General features: G+C 50.0%; 1 protein-coding gene across 5 annotated transcripts in view; it reads right to left on the bottom strand.

Annotated features, from left to right (window-relative positions):
* Positions 1-1,364: 1,364 nt before the first annotated feature.
* The window catches only part of mroh1 (maestro heat-like repeat family member 1), a 46,800-nt gene continuing 32,287 nt past the window's right edge, over positions 1,365-15,877 (bottom strand). For 3 of the 5 annotated variants that reach the window (XM_076990629.1, XM_076990633.1, XM_076990630.1), the window contains 21 exons: positions 15,387-15,413; positions 14,428-14,550; positions 14,123-14,202; positions 13,656-13,794; positions 13,254-13,349; positions 13,047-13,151; positions 12,802-12,937; positions 12,374-12,486; positions 11,120-11,272; positions 10,814-10,968; positions 10,503-10,668; positions 9,939-10,162; positions 9,527-9,664; positions 9,137-9,251; positions 7,981-8,127; positions 6,964-7,152; positions 6,255-6,404; positions 5,923-6,057; positions 3,684-3,786; positions 3,403-3,468; positions 1,365-2,954 (listed from right to left, as the gene is read on the bottom strand). In XM_076990629.1, the coding sequence (XP_076846744.1) occupies positions 2,878-2,954; positions 3,403-3,468; positions 3,684-3,786; positions 5,923-6,057; positions 6,255-6,404; positions 6,964-7,152; positions 7,981-8,127; positions 9,137-9,251; positions 9,527-9,664; positions 9,939-10,162; positions 10,503-10,668; positions 10,814-10,968; positions 11,120-11,272; positions 12,374-12,486; positions 12,802-12,937; positions 13,047-13,151; positions 13,254-13,349; positions 13,656-13,794; positions 14,123-14,202; positions 14,428-14,550; positions 15,387-15,413 (2,637 nt within the window). In that variant the 3' untranslated portion in view covers positions 1,365-2,877. Of the gene's footprint in view, positions 2,955-3,402; positions 3,469-3,683; positions 3,787-5,922; positions 6,058-6,254; positions 6,405-6,963; positions 7,153-7,980; positions 8,128-9,136; positions 9,252-9,526; positions 9,665-9,938; positions 10,163-10,502; positions 10,669-10,813; positions 10,969-11,119; positions 11,273-12,373; positions 12,487-12,801; positions 12,938-13,046; positions 13,152-13,253; positions 13,350-13,655; positions 13,795-14,122; positions 14,203-14,427; positions 14,551-15,386; positions 15,414-15,877 lie in introns of those variants that run through there. The other 2 variants (XM_076990632.1, XR_013125229.1) reach the window with 2 other exon arrangements.

The following is a 15,877-nucleotide window of genomic DNA, read 5'->3' as shown; positions in this document are numbered from 1 at the left end:
AGATTATTTCTCATTAGAACTGGGTTGTATTATCTCATCGTAGCCCTCGCCTGAATATCTTGCTATTATTAGAGTCATAAAGTGGTGCATAATAAAAACATTATCAAGGTCCAAACAAATGAGGCCTAATCTGTGAAGCTACAGCGCGCAGACGTCGATAGGACGCGCACGTGCGCCCGGGGGCCCCGGGGGGAGATGCGCGTGATCACTGCGGACGACAGTCGCCTGTGCGCGAGACAATCCCGCTTAAGCACATCAGCCACTTCACGGACGGACCGGTGTCGCCATCCACTCACAGGCCAGCCTCTAATCTCCAGAACCCCTTCATTTAGGATTAAAGGAGCTATTGGCCTGCAAATGAAAATGGGTTTGAAAAAAATCACAATCTGGGCCTAATCATGAATAGTGTGACCTTTGGGTCCGGTGTGGTACTGGTGCAGACGGATTCTGATTCAGTGGGTCTATTTATGGGAACTGTTGGAGCTATTCGCAGCTTCATAGCGCTTTAGCTGAACGTTGAGGAAAGGTTAAAAAGCAGAATTCAAAAACGTATTCAACTGTTAACTGGAGCTCCACCTAGTGGGGAAAGATGATCATAACAAATATAACCCAAAGGTTACAGTGTCCTCGGAGCAAAAGAAATACTGCGGTCTCCATGGCGCAAAGCTTGTTGGACGTGGCAGGACACGTTTCTTGTACACGACACTGTGGTCCACGTTTCTTGTACACGACACTGTGGTCCGCGTTTCTTGTACACGACACTGTGGTCCGCGTTTCTTGTACACGACACTGTGGTCCGCGTTTCTTGTACACGACACTGTGGTCCGCGTTTCTTGTACACGACACTGTGGTCCGCGTTTCCTGTACACGACACTGTGGTCCACGTTTCCTGTACACGACACTGTGGTCCACGTTTCCTGTACACGACACTGTGGTCCACGTTTCCTGTACACGACACTGTGGTCCACGTTTCCTGTACACGACACTGTGGTCCACGTTTCTTGTACACTACACTGTGGTCCACGTGTTCTCCAACGTTAGTGCGAGTCCAAGTGTGTGCACCGGTTCTCCGCGCGCATCTACACGTCGTGCATGTCAAACGTGTAAGCGCGTTTATATTCCCAACTTATCCTCAATGTCATGGTGTAAAGAGGGTCAGTTGAGAGTTTAAACGAGCCGCATTCCCGTCACCTGCGGGCCACTGGAGGAGAGGCGGTTGGCGGCCGAGAGGAGCGGTGTCCTTCATGCGGACACGCGCGTGGGGGACTCACTGTGTTCCAGCTGCTCCGGTGGGCGCGCGGGGAAGCGAAATAACCCTCACGTTAGATCAGCCGACCTCCGGAACGAATAAATCAGTGCGCATGTCTTCCACAAAAAACTTTAATAAGTTCATTCAAATTCACTCACATAACCAATGACATGGTTTTCTTGCTTGATTATATGACCATCCTAAAATATGTTTCCAAAAAAAGAGAGAGAGAACAGGAAAAAGGACGAAAAGAAAAAACAAAAAAGCACATGAATATGTGAATATCCAAAGCAGCTCCATTACACCTGAGCGCGAGCTAGCCAATCAGAAGCCAAAGCCAACCACCTGCGCAATCAGCACTGCGACAAGCCCCGCCCACCGTCAACACAGCGTTGTCATCAGACTACAGAACTTGAACCCCTCACGGGTACATTTTGAATGAATACCTGCTTGGCACACTGAAGAACATCCCCCGACCCCCAAAGGAGTCATGACTAAAACGATTGTACTGGGCCAATCATACACTGTAGCACTCCACAGTAGCACAGATTTATTCAGGACTGTATTGAGGGTTGTATTGTTTAATAGGACCCAGGGTCAGGTTCACCTGTCTATGCTGCTTTTAGTGTCAAAGAAGTAAACCGATACACCGTTACACAGAGATGTCAGATGGATGTTAAAATGCCCTCTACGCCCTCTCACACACCCGACCACATGTCCTGGTCCCCAGGGTCCTATGGAAACATCACCAGTTGTGTCTGTCACAAGTGCATTTACAAGAGACCGAAACATCTTCACTACCTGTTCACAACAGTTCACAACTTTACACTCGTACAGGAAAGAGGCACTGCTGAAATATATTTTTATATCAAAAGCAACCATGTCCACAGGTTTTACCCAGGGTTACACGCCCCCGCACGCATGCCCCTACACGCCCTCACACAGCCCCACACACACACACCCCCACACGCGCAGTAGGTCAACTCGTCACGGTTGGTCAGCTCAGTGACGACATTGCCTGGCTACAAAACGCTGCAGGCTATCGCTCCACTCGTCCCTGTGGAGGGGAGCCCGCTACACCTGCTGGACTTATTGCTACGTTCCCCAGTGAAGCTAAAAGCCTCCAGAAGTAACCATTTGCAAATGACAATAAAACTTTTGTCTTGAAAATCTAGTAGGCCCGCTCAGCAGCTGATGAGACCTTGCTGTGATATTCTCTGGTTGTGATATCTGCAGAGTCCAAAGTCCATAGCAGTCATACACGATGATTCAGCGTGGACTGAAATTAAGCCCCCAAAATAAAGTGTGATTTGTGGAAATAGAATCTCTATGATTTAAAGGGTTTCTGGTGCCTTTACGAGCTTCACTCTCCATTATCTGCTACAAACAGCTAAACACAGACAGGGATACAGTAAAAAATTACACAGAAGATCTCGCCCAAAGCTCCACAGCCTTGATCCATCATTACAGAGCCGTCATTCCTTATTAAAGAACTCCTGCACAGTCTTTGGTCACTGAAAGTCTCACGCGGGTGGAACACGACCACGGATTTCCCGCCGTATCCAAACCCAACACCGTGGAGGCAGGACGGGCGGTGTTCAGCGGAACTGGCCCAGGACGGGCGGTGTTCAGCGGAACTGGCCCATGGCTTCTGCCGCCTTGGCACGGACCAGTGGCTGGGGGTCCTGCAGGAGGATCACCAGACCTAGAAGAACAACGGACAGGTGAGCTGAGCGGCGACCCGGACACACTTCTCCAAACACTACCTGCTTCCTGTCTAGGTGACGGACTGTATCTCCTACTAGTAAAGTAACCTGGAGGTGCACAGAATGCGCTGGACTGATCTGACAGGACTGTCTTCTTTAGTCCAACACATGCTTGACTGGATTCTAATTCAGAGACACGAGACTCCATGGTTCCACACGGTTCTGACTGTAATCACACATACTTTGATAAGATATTATCTTCTGCTTGTGCAGTTATTTTGATTCTTTTTCTCCCCTTAACACGGATGATGGCTTATTCTGATTAATCAAAACAGTACATGTCCTTTTGACTTCAGTGTCCCAGTTCTTGTGAAGGGCAGTGCGGTGTGGAAAAGTAGAACACGTCAGCACCAGAGTCAGAAGTGGCTTAGTCTAAAGACGCTTTACCCTTAGTCACTGTGGCCATGTTCATATGGGAGAAGTACTCCTCAGGTAAGTTCCCCACCAGGAACCCTAGAAACACACACACACACACACACACACACACACACACAGAGGAGACAAATATGAGAAACTAACAGAGTTTTGGTTTTGTTAACTTTTATTAACACTATTATGTAGCTGGTGTGATGATGTCATCATTGTGCCACTGGGGAAGACAGAGCTCTCGGAAGCACCTCACCCATGACCTCACCCCACCCATGACCTCACCCCACCCATGACCTCACCTATGAACATGGCAGCACCAGCACGGATCTCAGCCCAGCTGCTCTTGAAGAACTGGACGACCGTCATGTGGTAGAAATTGAGCATGCCAGGAAAGTCCTGGATCTTTGGAGACAAAACAGCATTTAAACAACCCGAGTCAGACATGCAACGAGGCCGCTCACTGAAACAAGGCAAAGCACAGAGACCAGCAGGGAGAGAGTGGTCAGTCAGGAACCAGAGAGACCAACAGGGAGAGAGTGGTCCGTCAGGAACCAGAGAGACCAGCAGGGAGAAAGCGGTCAGTCAGGAACCAGAGAGACCAGCAGGGAGAGAGCGGTCAGTCAGGAACCAGAGAGACCAGCAGGGAGAGGGCGGTCAGTCAGGAACCAGAGAGACCAACAGGGAGAGGGCGGTCAGTCAGGAACCAGAGAGACCAGCAGGGAGAGGGCGGTCAGTCAGGAACCAGAGAGACCAGGAGGGAGAGAGCGGTCCGTCAGGAACCAGAGAAACCAGCAGGGAGAAAGCGGTCAGTCAGGAACCAGAGAGACCAGCAGGGAGAGAGCGGTCCATCAGGAACCAGAGAGACCAGCAGGGAGAGAGCGGTCAGTCAGGAACCAGAGAGACCAGCAGGGAGAGAGCGGTCCATCAGGAACCAGAGAGACCAGCAGGGAGAGAGCGGTCAGTCAGGAACCAGAGAGACCAGCAGGGAGAGAGCGGTCAGTCAGGAACCAGAGAGACCAGCAGGGAGAGAGCGGTCCGTCAGGAACCAGAGAGACCAGCAGGGAGAGAGCGGTCCGTCAGGAACCAGAGAGACCAGCAGGGAGAGAGCGGTCAGTCAGGAACCAGAGAGACTAGCAGGGAGAGAGCGGTCAGTCAGGAACCAGAGAGACCAGCAGGGAGAGAGCGGTCCGTCAGGAACCAGAGAGACCAGCAGGGAGAGAGCGGTCCGTCAGGAACCAGAGAGACCAGCAGGGAGAGAGTGGTCCGTCAGGAACCAGAGAGACCAGCAGGGAGAGTGTGGTCAGTCAGGAACCAGAGAAACCAGCAGGGAGAAAGCGGTCCGTCAGGAACCAGAGAGACCAGCAGGGAGAGGGCGGTCAGTCAGGAACCAGAGAGACCAGCAGGGAGAGAGCGGTCAGTCAGGAACCAGAGAGACCAGCAGGGAGAGGGCGGTCAGTCAGGAACCAGAGAGACCAGCAGGGAGAGAGCGGTCAGTCAGGAACCAGAGAGACCAGCAGGGAGAGAGCGGTCAGTCAGGAACCAGAGAGACCAGCAGGGAGAGGGCGGTCAGTCAGGAACCAGAGAGACCAGCAGGGAGAGAGTGGTCAGTCAGGAACCAGAGAGACCAGCAGGGAGAGAGCGGTCAGTCAGGAACCAGAGAGACCAGCAGGGAGAGGGCAGTCAGTCAGGAACCAGAGACCAGCAGGGAGAGAGCGGTCAGTCAGGAACCAGAGAGACCAGCAGGGAGAGGGCGGTCAGTCAGGAACCAGAGAGACCAGCAGGGAGAGAGCGGTCAGTCAGGAACCATAGAGACCAGCAGGGAGAGAGCGGTCAGTCAGGAACCAGAGAGACCAGCAGGGAGAGGGCGGTCAGTCAGGAACCAGAGAGACCAGCAGGGAGAGAGTGGTCCGTCAGGAACCAGAGAGACCAGCAGGGAGAGAGCGGTCCGTCAGGAACCAGAGAGACCAGCAGGGAGAGAGCGGTCAGTCAGGAACCAGAGAGACCAGGAGGGAGAGAGCGGTCCGTCAGGAACCAGAGAGACCAGCAGAGAGAAAGCGGTCCGTCAGGAACCAGAGAGACCAGCAGGGAGAGAGTGGTCTGTCAGGAACCAGAGAGACCAGGAGGGAGAGAGCGGTCCGTCAGGAACCAGAGAGACCAGCAGGGAGAAAGCGGTCCGTCAGGAACCAGAGAGACCAGCAGGGAGAGAGTGGTCCGTCAGGAACCAGAGAGACCAGGAGGGAGAGAGTGGTCCGTCAGGAACCAGGAGAGATCAGAACTACTGGCTTTGCTCTTTAAAGCTGCTGTGTGCTACCAACTGCACCCACTCCATGTCTCTCAGTGGCTGACCAGGTTATTCGTCATGATAACTAATTCATGATAACTAATTAACAGTAACTAGTTCAGCTAATAAATAATTAGGCTTCTTTTCTTTCAGTAACTATCGAGATCATGCCATGACACTTGTTAGAAGAACCTTCCAGCTCACACTCCTGTGAGAGGGTAACGCAGCTAGGAGCTGGTTTGGCGACGCCAACTCACGATGTATTTGATGAGGTCGTTGATGAACTCGCCATAGTGCAGACTTTTCTCCTCATGCAGGTGGGTCTGAAACATGGCAGTGATCTGCTCCGAACCCACGACTGGAGCACACACACGCATGGTGTACTTACACGCCTGAAAAACACACACACACACACACACACACACACACACACACACACACACACACACACACACACACACACACACACACACACACACACACACACACACACACACACACACACACACACACACACACACACGGGTTCTCTTATGAATGTGGGATTAGATGGACCTTGAAAGCAGAGTGAATCATGAGGGCCACCAACCTTGACGACCTGTGTGCTGGGGTCGTTGAGGTGTAGGAGCAGACTGACCAGAACGTTGTGGATCTGGTCTTTAAAGACGGCCTCCCCCGACCCGAACCTGGACAGGTTCCCCAGGAGCAGGATGGACGCACAGCGTATTTCATCATTCTCCTGCACAACACCCCGGGCAGGAAGAACTCAAACCAACACACATCCACGTTTGTCTCGAATTCCAAAAACATGGTCAAAAAGTACTGAAAAGCTCTGGGCTAAAAGATCGTGTGATAACGTAGTCATGTTTTATAAGTCTTAGAAATTAGAAATGCCTTTTGCTCATTTAAATAACCAAACCAGCAAATTTCAATTCCAAATGTTTTGTGTACAGAAAGGGCAACACTGAAAAACAGGACAAGAACCCTGCGGCCCAGATCTTCAAGAACAATGAAGACATGAGGCAGTGAGAAGCTGCCTTCAGTCTCTTCACCATCTAGATCAAAGGACGTGTTCTAGCCCCACTGCTTACAGCTGCTCTATACCATAGTGGCTCTGTCCATCCTCTCTGGCCAAGAACATCTTCTAAACATCACTAAAGGAAGGAGATTGCTCAGAAGTATGAGGCTGGCTGTCTCCTCATGACTGGAGAACACCTAAATCAGGACCTGCTTACATCAACCCAAACATTCATACCACACTAAGATCCCAGTGAAACGGTACGAGGTTCCTCACTCACGTTCTCCAAGAAGGGCTTGATCTTCATGAAGATGTAGACGACCAGCAGGTGCATGTTCTGCTGGTCCAGGTACAGGAGCACCTTGGACAGGCCTGACATGGCCTCCAGAGTGATGAGCTTGCCTGGATCATCCTTCTCCTCCATGCCCGAGCTCATGGCCGCCAGCAGCTCTTTAGCATACTTGTTCACCTAGACGTAAAGAACGCAAGACACACCATCTCACGCCAGACGCAAGAACTCTCAACACACCAATCTGTTTTGAGGGACGGTTTTACCGTAGCACAACAGCTTCTTTGAACTTACATTACCATAATGAACAAAACACTGAAATAAATAAGTAACAAATATTGGAATTCAATGTGTGATTTGTACATATTCAAACATGTCTAAATGTGCAGTGCAGAGATAAAGCCTTTTTATTCTCTTCTTCTAAAAGTAGATAACACATGAGGCAATGTTGAATGGCCATGAACTCCACCACCTCAGAGATAAGATCCTGTAGATCTCAGAGATAAGACCCCATAGATCTCAGAGATAAGATCCCGTAGATCTCAGAGAAGCTCCCGTAGATCTCGGAGATAAGATCCCATAGATAAGATCCCGTAGATCCCATAGATAAGACCCCATAGATCCCATAGATAAGACCCCATAGATCCCATAGATAAGACCCCATAGATCCCATAGATAAGATCCCGTAGATCTCAGAGATAAGATCCCGTAGATCCCATAGATAAGACCCCATAGATCTCAGAGATAAGATCCCGTAGATCTCAGAGAAGATCCCGTAGATCTCAGAGAAGATCCCGTAGATCTCAGAGAAGATCCCGTAGATCTTGGAGATAAGATCCCATAGATAAGATCCCGTAGATCCCATAGATAAGATCCCGTAGATCCCATAGATAAGACCCCATAGATCCCATAGATAAGACCCCATAGATCTCAGAGATAAGATCCCGTAGATCTCAGAGAAGATCCCGTAGATCTCGGAGATAAGATCCCGTAGATAAGATCCCGTACCTTCTCCGGTGAGCCGACGGCAACATTCCCGAGGCCTCTGATGGCCAACATGCGGACAGTAGGGCAGGGGTCTGATATCTTCTCCATCATACTGTGCATTAAAACGTCAGTCATCATCAACTCTGTAACCACATGGTGATTCAGCAGCTGGGGGGGAGAGAGGGAGAGAGAGAGAGAGAGAGAGAGAGAGAGAGAGAGAGAGAGAGAGAGAGAGAGAGAGAGAGAGAGAGAGAGAGAGAGAGAGAGAGAGAGAGAGATGGAGAGACAATTCTTCTTCAAACCTGAGAAAGTTGCCTCAGTATCACGACCCCACACAGCAATGCAGCCGTGAAAACTCCATAGCTGCCTGGCACACGGCTTTTCATCTTAGCTGAAATTTTTAAATGTCACGGATAATTTCAGCAAATCAGGGTGCACGGGGACAAGCGTTCACGCACGCAGCACCCAGCGGTGTGGCCTGATCTCACAAGCCACTATTCACATTTAGTAAAAATACCAGAGTTTCAGGAGCTGAGGGGGGGAGTGAACAAGCTGTTTTCAGCCTGGACGACCCGGACCACAGCGGACTCTCAGGAGTCCCAGATTCCAGGATAATAATACGGCTCTTGTGACGTATGTGGTGTGGCTTGATACTAAATTTGGTTCTAAGAAGTTTCCAGACTGAATAACCTTTTGTTATTCTTTTTTTTGCCTTTTTCCATTCAACCTCTTCAAAAGAAACAGATAAAGTGACTCAGAGAGACACTTAATTAAATGATTACCTACACAATTGGCTTAACAGTCCCACTACTGGACAATGATAACAATAGGTGTAAACTGTGACCAGATTGGTCCAAGTTACCAGAGTTGTTTACACTCTCCTGAAAAGAGATATTGGGATATCAGGACTTTTTTTTAAATGGCCAACAGTCTCAATCAATCCAACAGCAATGAATTCTCCCACTCTGGATTAAACCACGAGAGTCAGACTGGCTGAATGCCCAACATAGGAGAGCAAGAGACAGCAAAATCCACCATGTCAAAACTGCAGTTATTTGATATGATGCATCAGAAATCCTGGATAAAACTTGCTGTTTGACCACATCCCACTGAGCTGGTTGCCTGCAAACTGTGGCTATTTTAAGCCAAGAGCTGTAATGAAGTGTTCGGGTCTCACCTCTGAGAAAAACGCAGTCACCGTTATTCTCTGGCACTCGTAGATGTTGTTGAGTGAGGGACACAAACTCTCCAGTATAGCTGGAAGACGAGGACCTGCATGCTTAGCCATCGCTCTGACACACACACACACACACACACACACACACACACACACACACACACACACACACACACACACACACACACACACACACACACACACACACACACACACACACACACACACACACACACACACACACACACACACACTTACTTCATTCTAACCATGCCACACCAAACCTGACCATTCTAATGTAGCTATGTAATGTACTTCAACATTGCCAGCACTTTTAAAAGACTCCAGGACCGTGCGAGGTGTTAAGCGGCGGCTGGAGCAGACGTGTACCTGGAGAGCGTGCTGACCCCCGCCGTGTGCTCCTGTGGCTCCTTCATCTTCTCCCACGCCGCGTCCTCGTCCAGCACCTTCAGCACGGCGTCCAGGTGGGCTCGAGCCAGGAGGATCCGCAGAGTTTCAACCGCCACACTGAGGAACAGAAGCCACAAAAACCCCCCACGCTACAGCCCCACGGAGCCTTTAACACACACCGACTCACTCGCTCGAATCCAACAAAAGATAAAAGACTGTAGCAACATTTCCATTACAAAACCTCTCCAGAGAGACAGAGAAGCAGTGTGTGTGTGTGTGTGTGTGTGTGTGTGCTTGGTAAAGTCCTGTAAAAATATTCAGCAAGAGTATCTAAAGAAAAATCTAACTGGCTTGGAAATCAACATCTTCACGGGTCTTTGATGCGACTCACCCACAGACGTCGAAGTCGGTGGCGACGGGTTTAGTGACTGGTTTAGGGACGGGTTTAGCGCCCGCTCTGCGCTCGTTGGCGATGCCGTTGACGTCTTTGGGGAGCTGCACGGCCACGCTGGAGCCCAAACGCACGAGCAGAGCGCTGAAGAGACGCGGGAAGAGAGTCACCACTGCCTCCGCCGCCTGCCCGTTCAGCATCAGCTCACGCAGGGCACACGTCATCTACAGCACACGTGAGACACGCGTCATTTACAGCACACGTGAGGCACGCGTCATCTACGGCACACGTGGGGCACGCTTCATCTACGGCACACGTGGGGCACGCTTCATCTAAAGCACACGCGGGGCACGCTTCATCTACAGCATACATGGGTCACACGTCATATACAGGTCACACGTGGCACATATCACGTACAACACACAGTCCATGCGTCATGTTCTGCACTTGCAGGACCAGCTCCGAGTTCTGGAGCTCTCTGGTGGTTGCACACTGAGTGTATGTGGTCTTTGAGGGGAAGAGTAGCTCAGGCTCACGCTCGGGTGGAACAGAACCGTGTCTCACCACTAGCGGCTGGCTGGTGGCCACGCGGGCCGTGCCGGACCTCAGAAGGGCCTCGCGCTTTTCTTCAAATGGCACCATGACATTCAGCTTCTCCACGATCATCTCCATGATCTGACGAGCAACAGCACCGTCTGCCCCCAACGCCGTCCACATCTCACAGGTCCAGCTGAGGGTGTACGTACACACACACACACACACACACACACACACACACACACGAATCTTACAGAATGTGTACAGGCTTAGATGGTCTTGCAGAAAGATTGTCCCAGGCAGAAGCCACGGTGATGAGGTCATTAGGAGGTTGGTACCTGTCCAAAGGCAGCGGGTAGGAGAGGAGGGTGTTGATGACCGTCTGCAGGTGCTGGGAGGCCAGAATCAACATGGACTGGGCCACCGCTACCTTCACCTGCTCTTCACTGATGACCTGCAGACGAACGTGCAACACCTCCAACATCTCCGGCACCTGACACACACACACACACACACACACACACACACACACACACACACACACACACACACACACACACACACACACACATCAGCACGGGAAGAGGTGAGCCACGCCTGCTCACAAATGAAGCTCCACTCCACAGAGCAGCAGGGTTCTTCACCAGGTCCTGCAGGCCGGCTCCTCTGGTTCTCAGCAGCGTGTTGAGGACAACGCTGGACGCTCTGGAGCAGTTGGACTGGGAGTCCACCAGACCCTCAATCAGCAGGAAGATCAGGGTGCTCAACTGCTGCTGGGGCAGACGCTTACTGATGATCTACACCAGAGAGAGAGAGAGAGAGAGAGAGAGAGAGAGAGAGAGGGAGGGAGAGATGGAGAGAGACAGAGAGAGAGAGAGAGAGAGAGAGAGAGAGAGAGGGAGGGAGAGAGAAAGAGAGAGAGAGAGAGAGAGGGAAAGATGGAGAGAGACAGAGAGAGGGAGAGAGAGAGCGAGGGAGAGACAGAGAGAGAGGGAGAGAGAGAGAGAGAGAGGGAGAGAGAAAGATGGAGAGAGACAGAGAGAGAGGGAGAGAGAGAGAGAGGGGGAAGATGGAGAGAGACAGAGAGAGAGGGAGAGACAGAGAGAGAGGGAGAAAGAGAGAGAGAGGGAGAGATGGAGACACACACAATGGAATCATAAGCATGCTCATTAAATCACATGAAGTGATGGCCAATCCAATAACCGTGTCATTATCCACACTTTAATGAGTCTAACGCAGGGTTATCACAGTCTGAGGCTCAGTCTATATTTCCTCTGCCGCTTACATTTGTAACAGCTGATTAGGGCTAATGCCCAGTTAGCATGGTCGGAAACACCATTACAACCACGTTTTTATGAGCCCTACACCACCAATAACTCATTAAGGTTCATGTCCAGTTACCATTGTGTCTGGCAGCCGTGTTATTTTGGGCCAGTAAGATACAGGCCAAAAACCCCACAGTCGCCTCAGACCACAACGATTTGTTAAAGTAACTGTCGTGTCACTTTACACGGATATGAATACGCTCATGAAGTCTCGTTTTACATTAAATGTGTTATGTTTTACAATATTGAGCAATAGATAGAAATAGCAGTGGTAACTATCCTAAGGCCAGAATAGCTTGCAGGTGTTACTTTACACGTTCAGCAGACCACACTGCGTTTAAGCTGTATGGATGTCCTACGCAGCTCGTATTACTGCGTTAGCGGATGGTGGCTCTGCTTCCCTGTGTGTGTGTGTGTGTGTGTGTGTGTGTGTGTGTGTGTGTGTGTGTGTGCGTGCTTACCTTGAAGCCCCACAGCAGGACTAAAAAAGTTAAGTGTGCACTTAAAATCTCCCAGACGTGACGTAAGCGTAAAATCAAACACACGTGACTCTTTGTGGTACCACATTTGTACCTTAGTGAGTTCAGAGCAGGTTTTATACAGGACAGACGGGTCAGGATCATCCAGTGTCTCACGCATTGATAACAACGTCTCCACCGAGTCGTCTCTGTAGTCCAGCGAGAAACCTGAACAGAGCAGGACATACACACACCTGAGTGCACCAGGAACACTGAGAAGTAACGCCAGATTTAACACGAGGCACGAAGCAGCCACATTCCTTCTAATCCAAGTGTCCTCGTTAGATGAGTTAAACTCTGTAGTGAACCTGGATGAAACTGTATGAAGCGTTCCTGTTAACCACTGGCATCAAAAACACAAGCTTCAATCACCGCAGTGGAGAAAGTGAACAAAACCAAGATGTCACATAAGGAGAGTGGAGCTGAGCACCACCTACACCTACACGCCCCCCAGCACGGGTGATATGGAGGGCAGCACATTACCTTCGTAGCGCAGCTGAATGTGTAAGAGTGTGTAGATACAGTCCACGGCAGCGGTGCGCACAGCGGGGCTGGGGTCGGTACAGCGCGGGGCCAGACGCCCCAGCAGGGCCCCCAGGTTGTGGAACGTCACCAGGTTCTGGACAGTAACATACAGGATGCTTGGGATGTGGTCTTGAGTCAAGAGCGTGCAGACGTCTCAGCGTGGCGCTACGTCTGTGCGGGACGTTCCCACCGGAGACGCTCACCTTGACGCTGAGGCTGTCCAGGTAGAAGTGCAGGAGGTGGGCGGAGCTCCTCATCGCTCTCTCTCGCTCGTGGTCCTGTCTGGAGCTCAGCCAGATCTCCATGTGCTGGAGAACCATAGCAGAGCAGTGAGGGGGTGATGCGCCGGGGTGATGCGCCGTGGCGACGCGCCGTGGCGACGCGCCGTGGCTACACAGCTTCCAGCTCACCTTGAAGACGGTTTGAAGGCTGTCGGGACTCAAGTCTCTAGCCAACACACTCCGCAGGAGCTCGTCAAGAGCCCAGAAGGTATCTGCATACAGGGCCTGGGAGACAGCAGACGCAACAGGTTACAACAGGTCCTTACAAAGACATGGACAGCGGTATCCTGCACGTCGGTGACACTGGGTTAACGTGAAGACAACTGGCTGACATGGACAACAGTCAGTTCTTCAAACGTCATCAGCTCTCCTGTAGTGACGCACAAGTGCTCTGAATTACAATATATGATGCCCTGTTGAACTAGAATGGCTATGGCCAAGCACAAATGGTCCTTAAGCATCGAAGACCCCTGAAAACGTTTAAATCCGTGTGTGTGTGCAAGAACAACCCCAGTTCTGTTTCTCTCTCACCTCTCTTTGTAAAGGGTCCAGTGTGTCGTCATCTTTGGCTTTTTCCGCCATCTCCAGCGTTGGAAGCGTGTACACTCCGTTTATACATGTTCTCAACATGTCCAGCTGCTCGCTTTCAGTCAGGGGTGGATCCAGATTACTGGGAATCTCAGGTCAAGGTCATGTCCATAGATATACAAGAATAGATTACAAATATTATATTTACAAACATGATTTAATATCACCTCAGTCAACAAAATGGTTTTCCCTCCAGTATAATGTTTAAGAACAGGAGAGTGTGAGATTGATCTGAGGAAAGAGCCTGAAACGTGTCAGTCGCACGCGTCAGTCGCACGCGTGTCAGTCGCACGCGTGTCAGTCGCACGCGTGTCAGTCGCACGCGTGTCAGTCGCACGCGTGTCAGTCGCACGCGTGTCAGTCGCTGGTTGGTATTGCCCGAGACTGTGCAGGCTTCGCTGTATGGATACACGAGGTTGGCACACGTGGTCATGACAAGGTGACGTACAGGAGTCCGTATGGAGTCCACAGGCTCCGCCCTCATGAAGTCCTACGCCAAGAGGAAACACACAAGACACGATTAAAACCCCATAAACGTACGACAACACGTGATTGTTCTTGGTATCACACTGTTCAGTGGACCATGGAGAGAAAAACTTCAGAAGTAAACCTGAAAATGTCACGCAAAAGCCCATCACATATGGCTGTTTTACGCAGGATTCATGTACATAAATGAATTCGTTTTCATCTACTACGCACGGATGAGGCTACATACCATCATTACACCCATGAGTTCCTGTTTGCGGTTGAACAGGTAGCCCTGTTTGCGAACGCAGCTGTTGATGGCCTGAGCAATAAGGCCCACGCTTTGAATTAGACTCAGCTTCATGGTCAGATCCTGCAAAGAAGAGGGAAACACATACAAACACACGCTCCAAGGCCCGGCCCGCCTACAATCCAGTCAAATCACTCCCCACCTCTCTCTCTATGCAATAACCTGCTCACAACTCAGCACTACCAGAAATTGATCCAGTAGGCCCAGTGAGCGAAGACACCCTGGTCACAGTATTTCCCCGTAAGCCCAGTGGGTGAAGGAGCCCTAGTCAAAGCATTTCCCAGTATTTCCCAGTAAGCCCAGTGAGCAAAGACGGCTTGTTTACAGTATTTCCCAGTGACCATCACTGCGCACATCATGATTCAACCTGAATCACCGAGATGATGCTGCTAACTGTAGCCAGAAGCTGGAAAGCTAATCCCAAGATGCCAGTGTAAAACTGCGCTTAAGCAGGCGGTCTAAGAAGAGCCAATCAGATTTGACAGATGAAACCGTCCAGAATTAACCCAGGTCAGAAAGACATGTCCACAGAGCGAACACTGTGATGATTTTAGCCAGAGGAAACATTCTGGGGTTAGTAGACAGGTATTCAATCTCAAGACTTTCTGAAATTCTCAAAACCAAAGAACCACTTTGTCCCACCTTAAAGAGGCCTTTGCTAAGATAATCTGATCTTCATGTGTATTCAGTGTGTGAGCAGTCAGAATGAAACCTCTCAAGGTCTTGGACTGCAGTGTTTAAACTTGGGACCAGGCTCTTCGGGTTCTGTCTTTGATTTTTGTCTCTCTTTTTGAGAAGTTCAGAAGGTCGTGTTCCTCATCTCATTTAAGGCCTTGTGAGGGAGAAGCAGGTTTAGTTTAAGGTGCACAGGTAAGAGTGAGAGGGGCTCCATGTGGTACCTTGGTCTCTACTTTAATTCCCAGAACCTGTGTAACATAAAAGCAACGTAACGAGTTTAATTTAACAACATTTAACAAATATAAAAACAGAAATAATAAGGCTTCTGTTGGGCTAATTATAATGTCTTCATATTTTGATTTAAATCGCGAGTTTACAAAGCCAATCACTGCTGCATATCCATTGTTTGTGTGGCTAGATCAGGGAACACAACTGAAATGATAAGATGTTACTGGCTGTCAGAAATCAGAACTTTCTAACTTTCTATCTAAAACTTTCAGTTTCACAAGTGAACAACACCCACCTCCACTATAAGGGCAATTATTTAAAAGTTTCAGCAAGTGGAGGAGATACACCTGCCTGGAAGTGAATTTGTCCTGCAAAACACTGCAAGACGGAGGTCTGAGAAACTGTGTAAAACTGCAAGAGTTGCATTCTGGGATCATTACATTTTATACCAAATCTGGCATCCAAGTCTTCCAAACAACCAGAG

Source organism: Brachyhypopomus gauderio, unplaced genomic scaffold (genome assembly GCF_052324685.1).
Source record: "Brachyhypopomus gauderio isolate BG-103 unplaced genomic scaffold, BGAUD_0.2 sc76, whole genome shotgun sequence".
NCBI lineage: Eukaryota > Metazoa > Chordata > Actinopteri > Gymnotiformes > Hypopomidae > Brachyhypopomus > Brachyhypopomus gauderio.
This window is presented reverse-complemented; position numbering and strand designations above follow the sequence as displayed.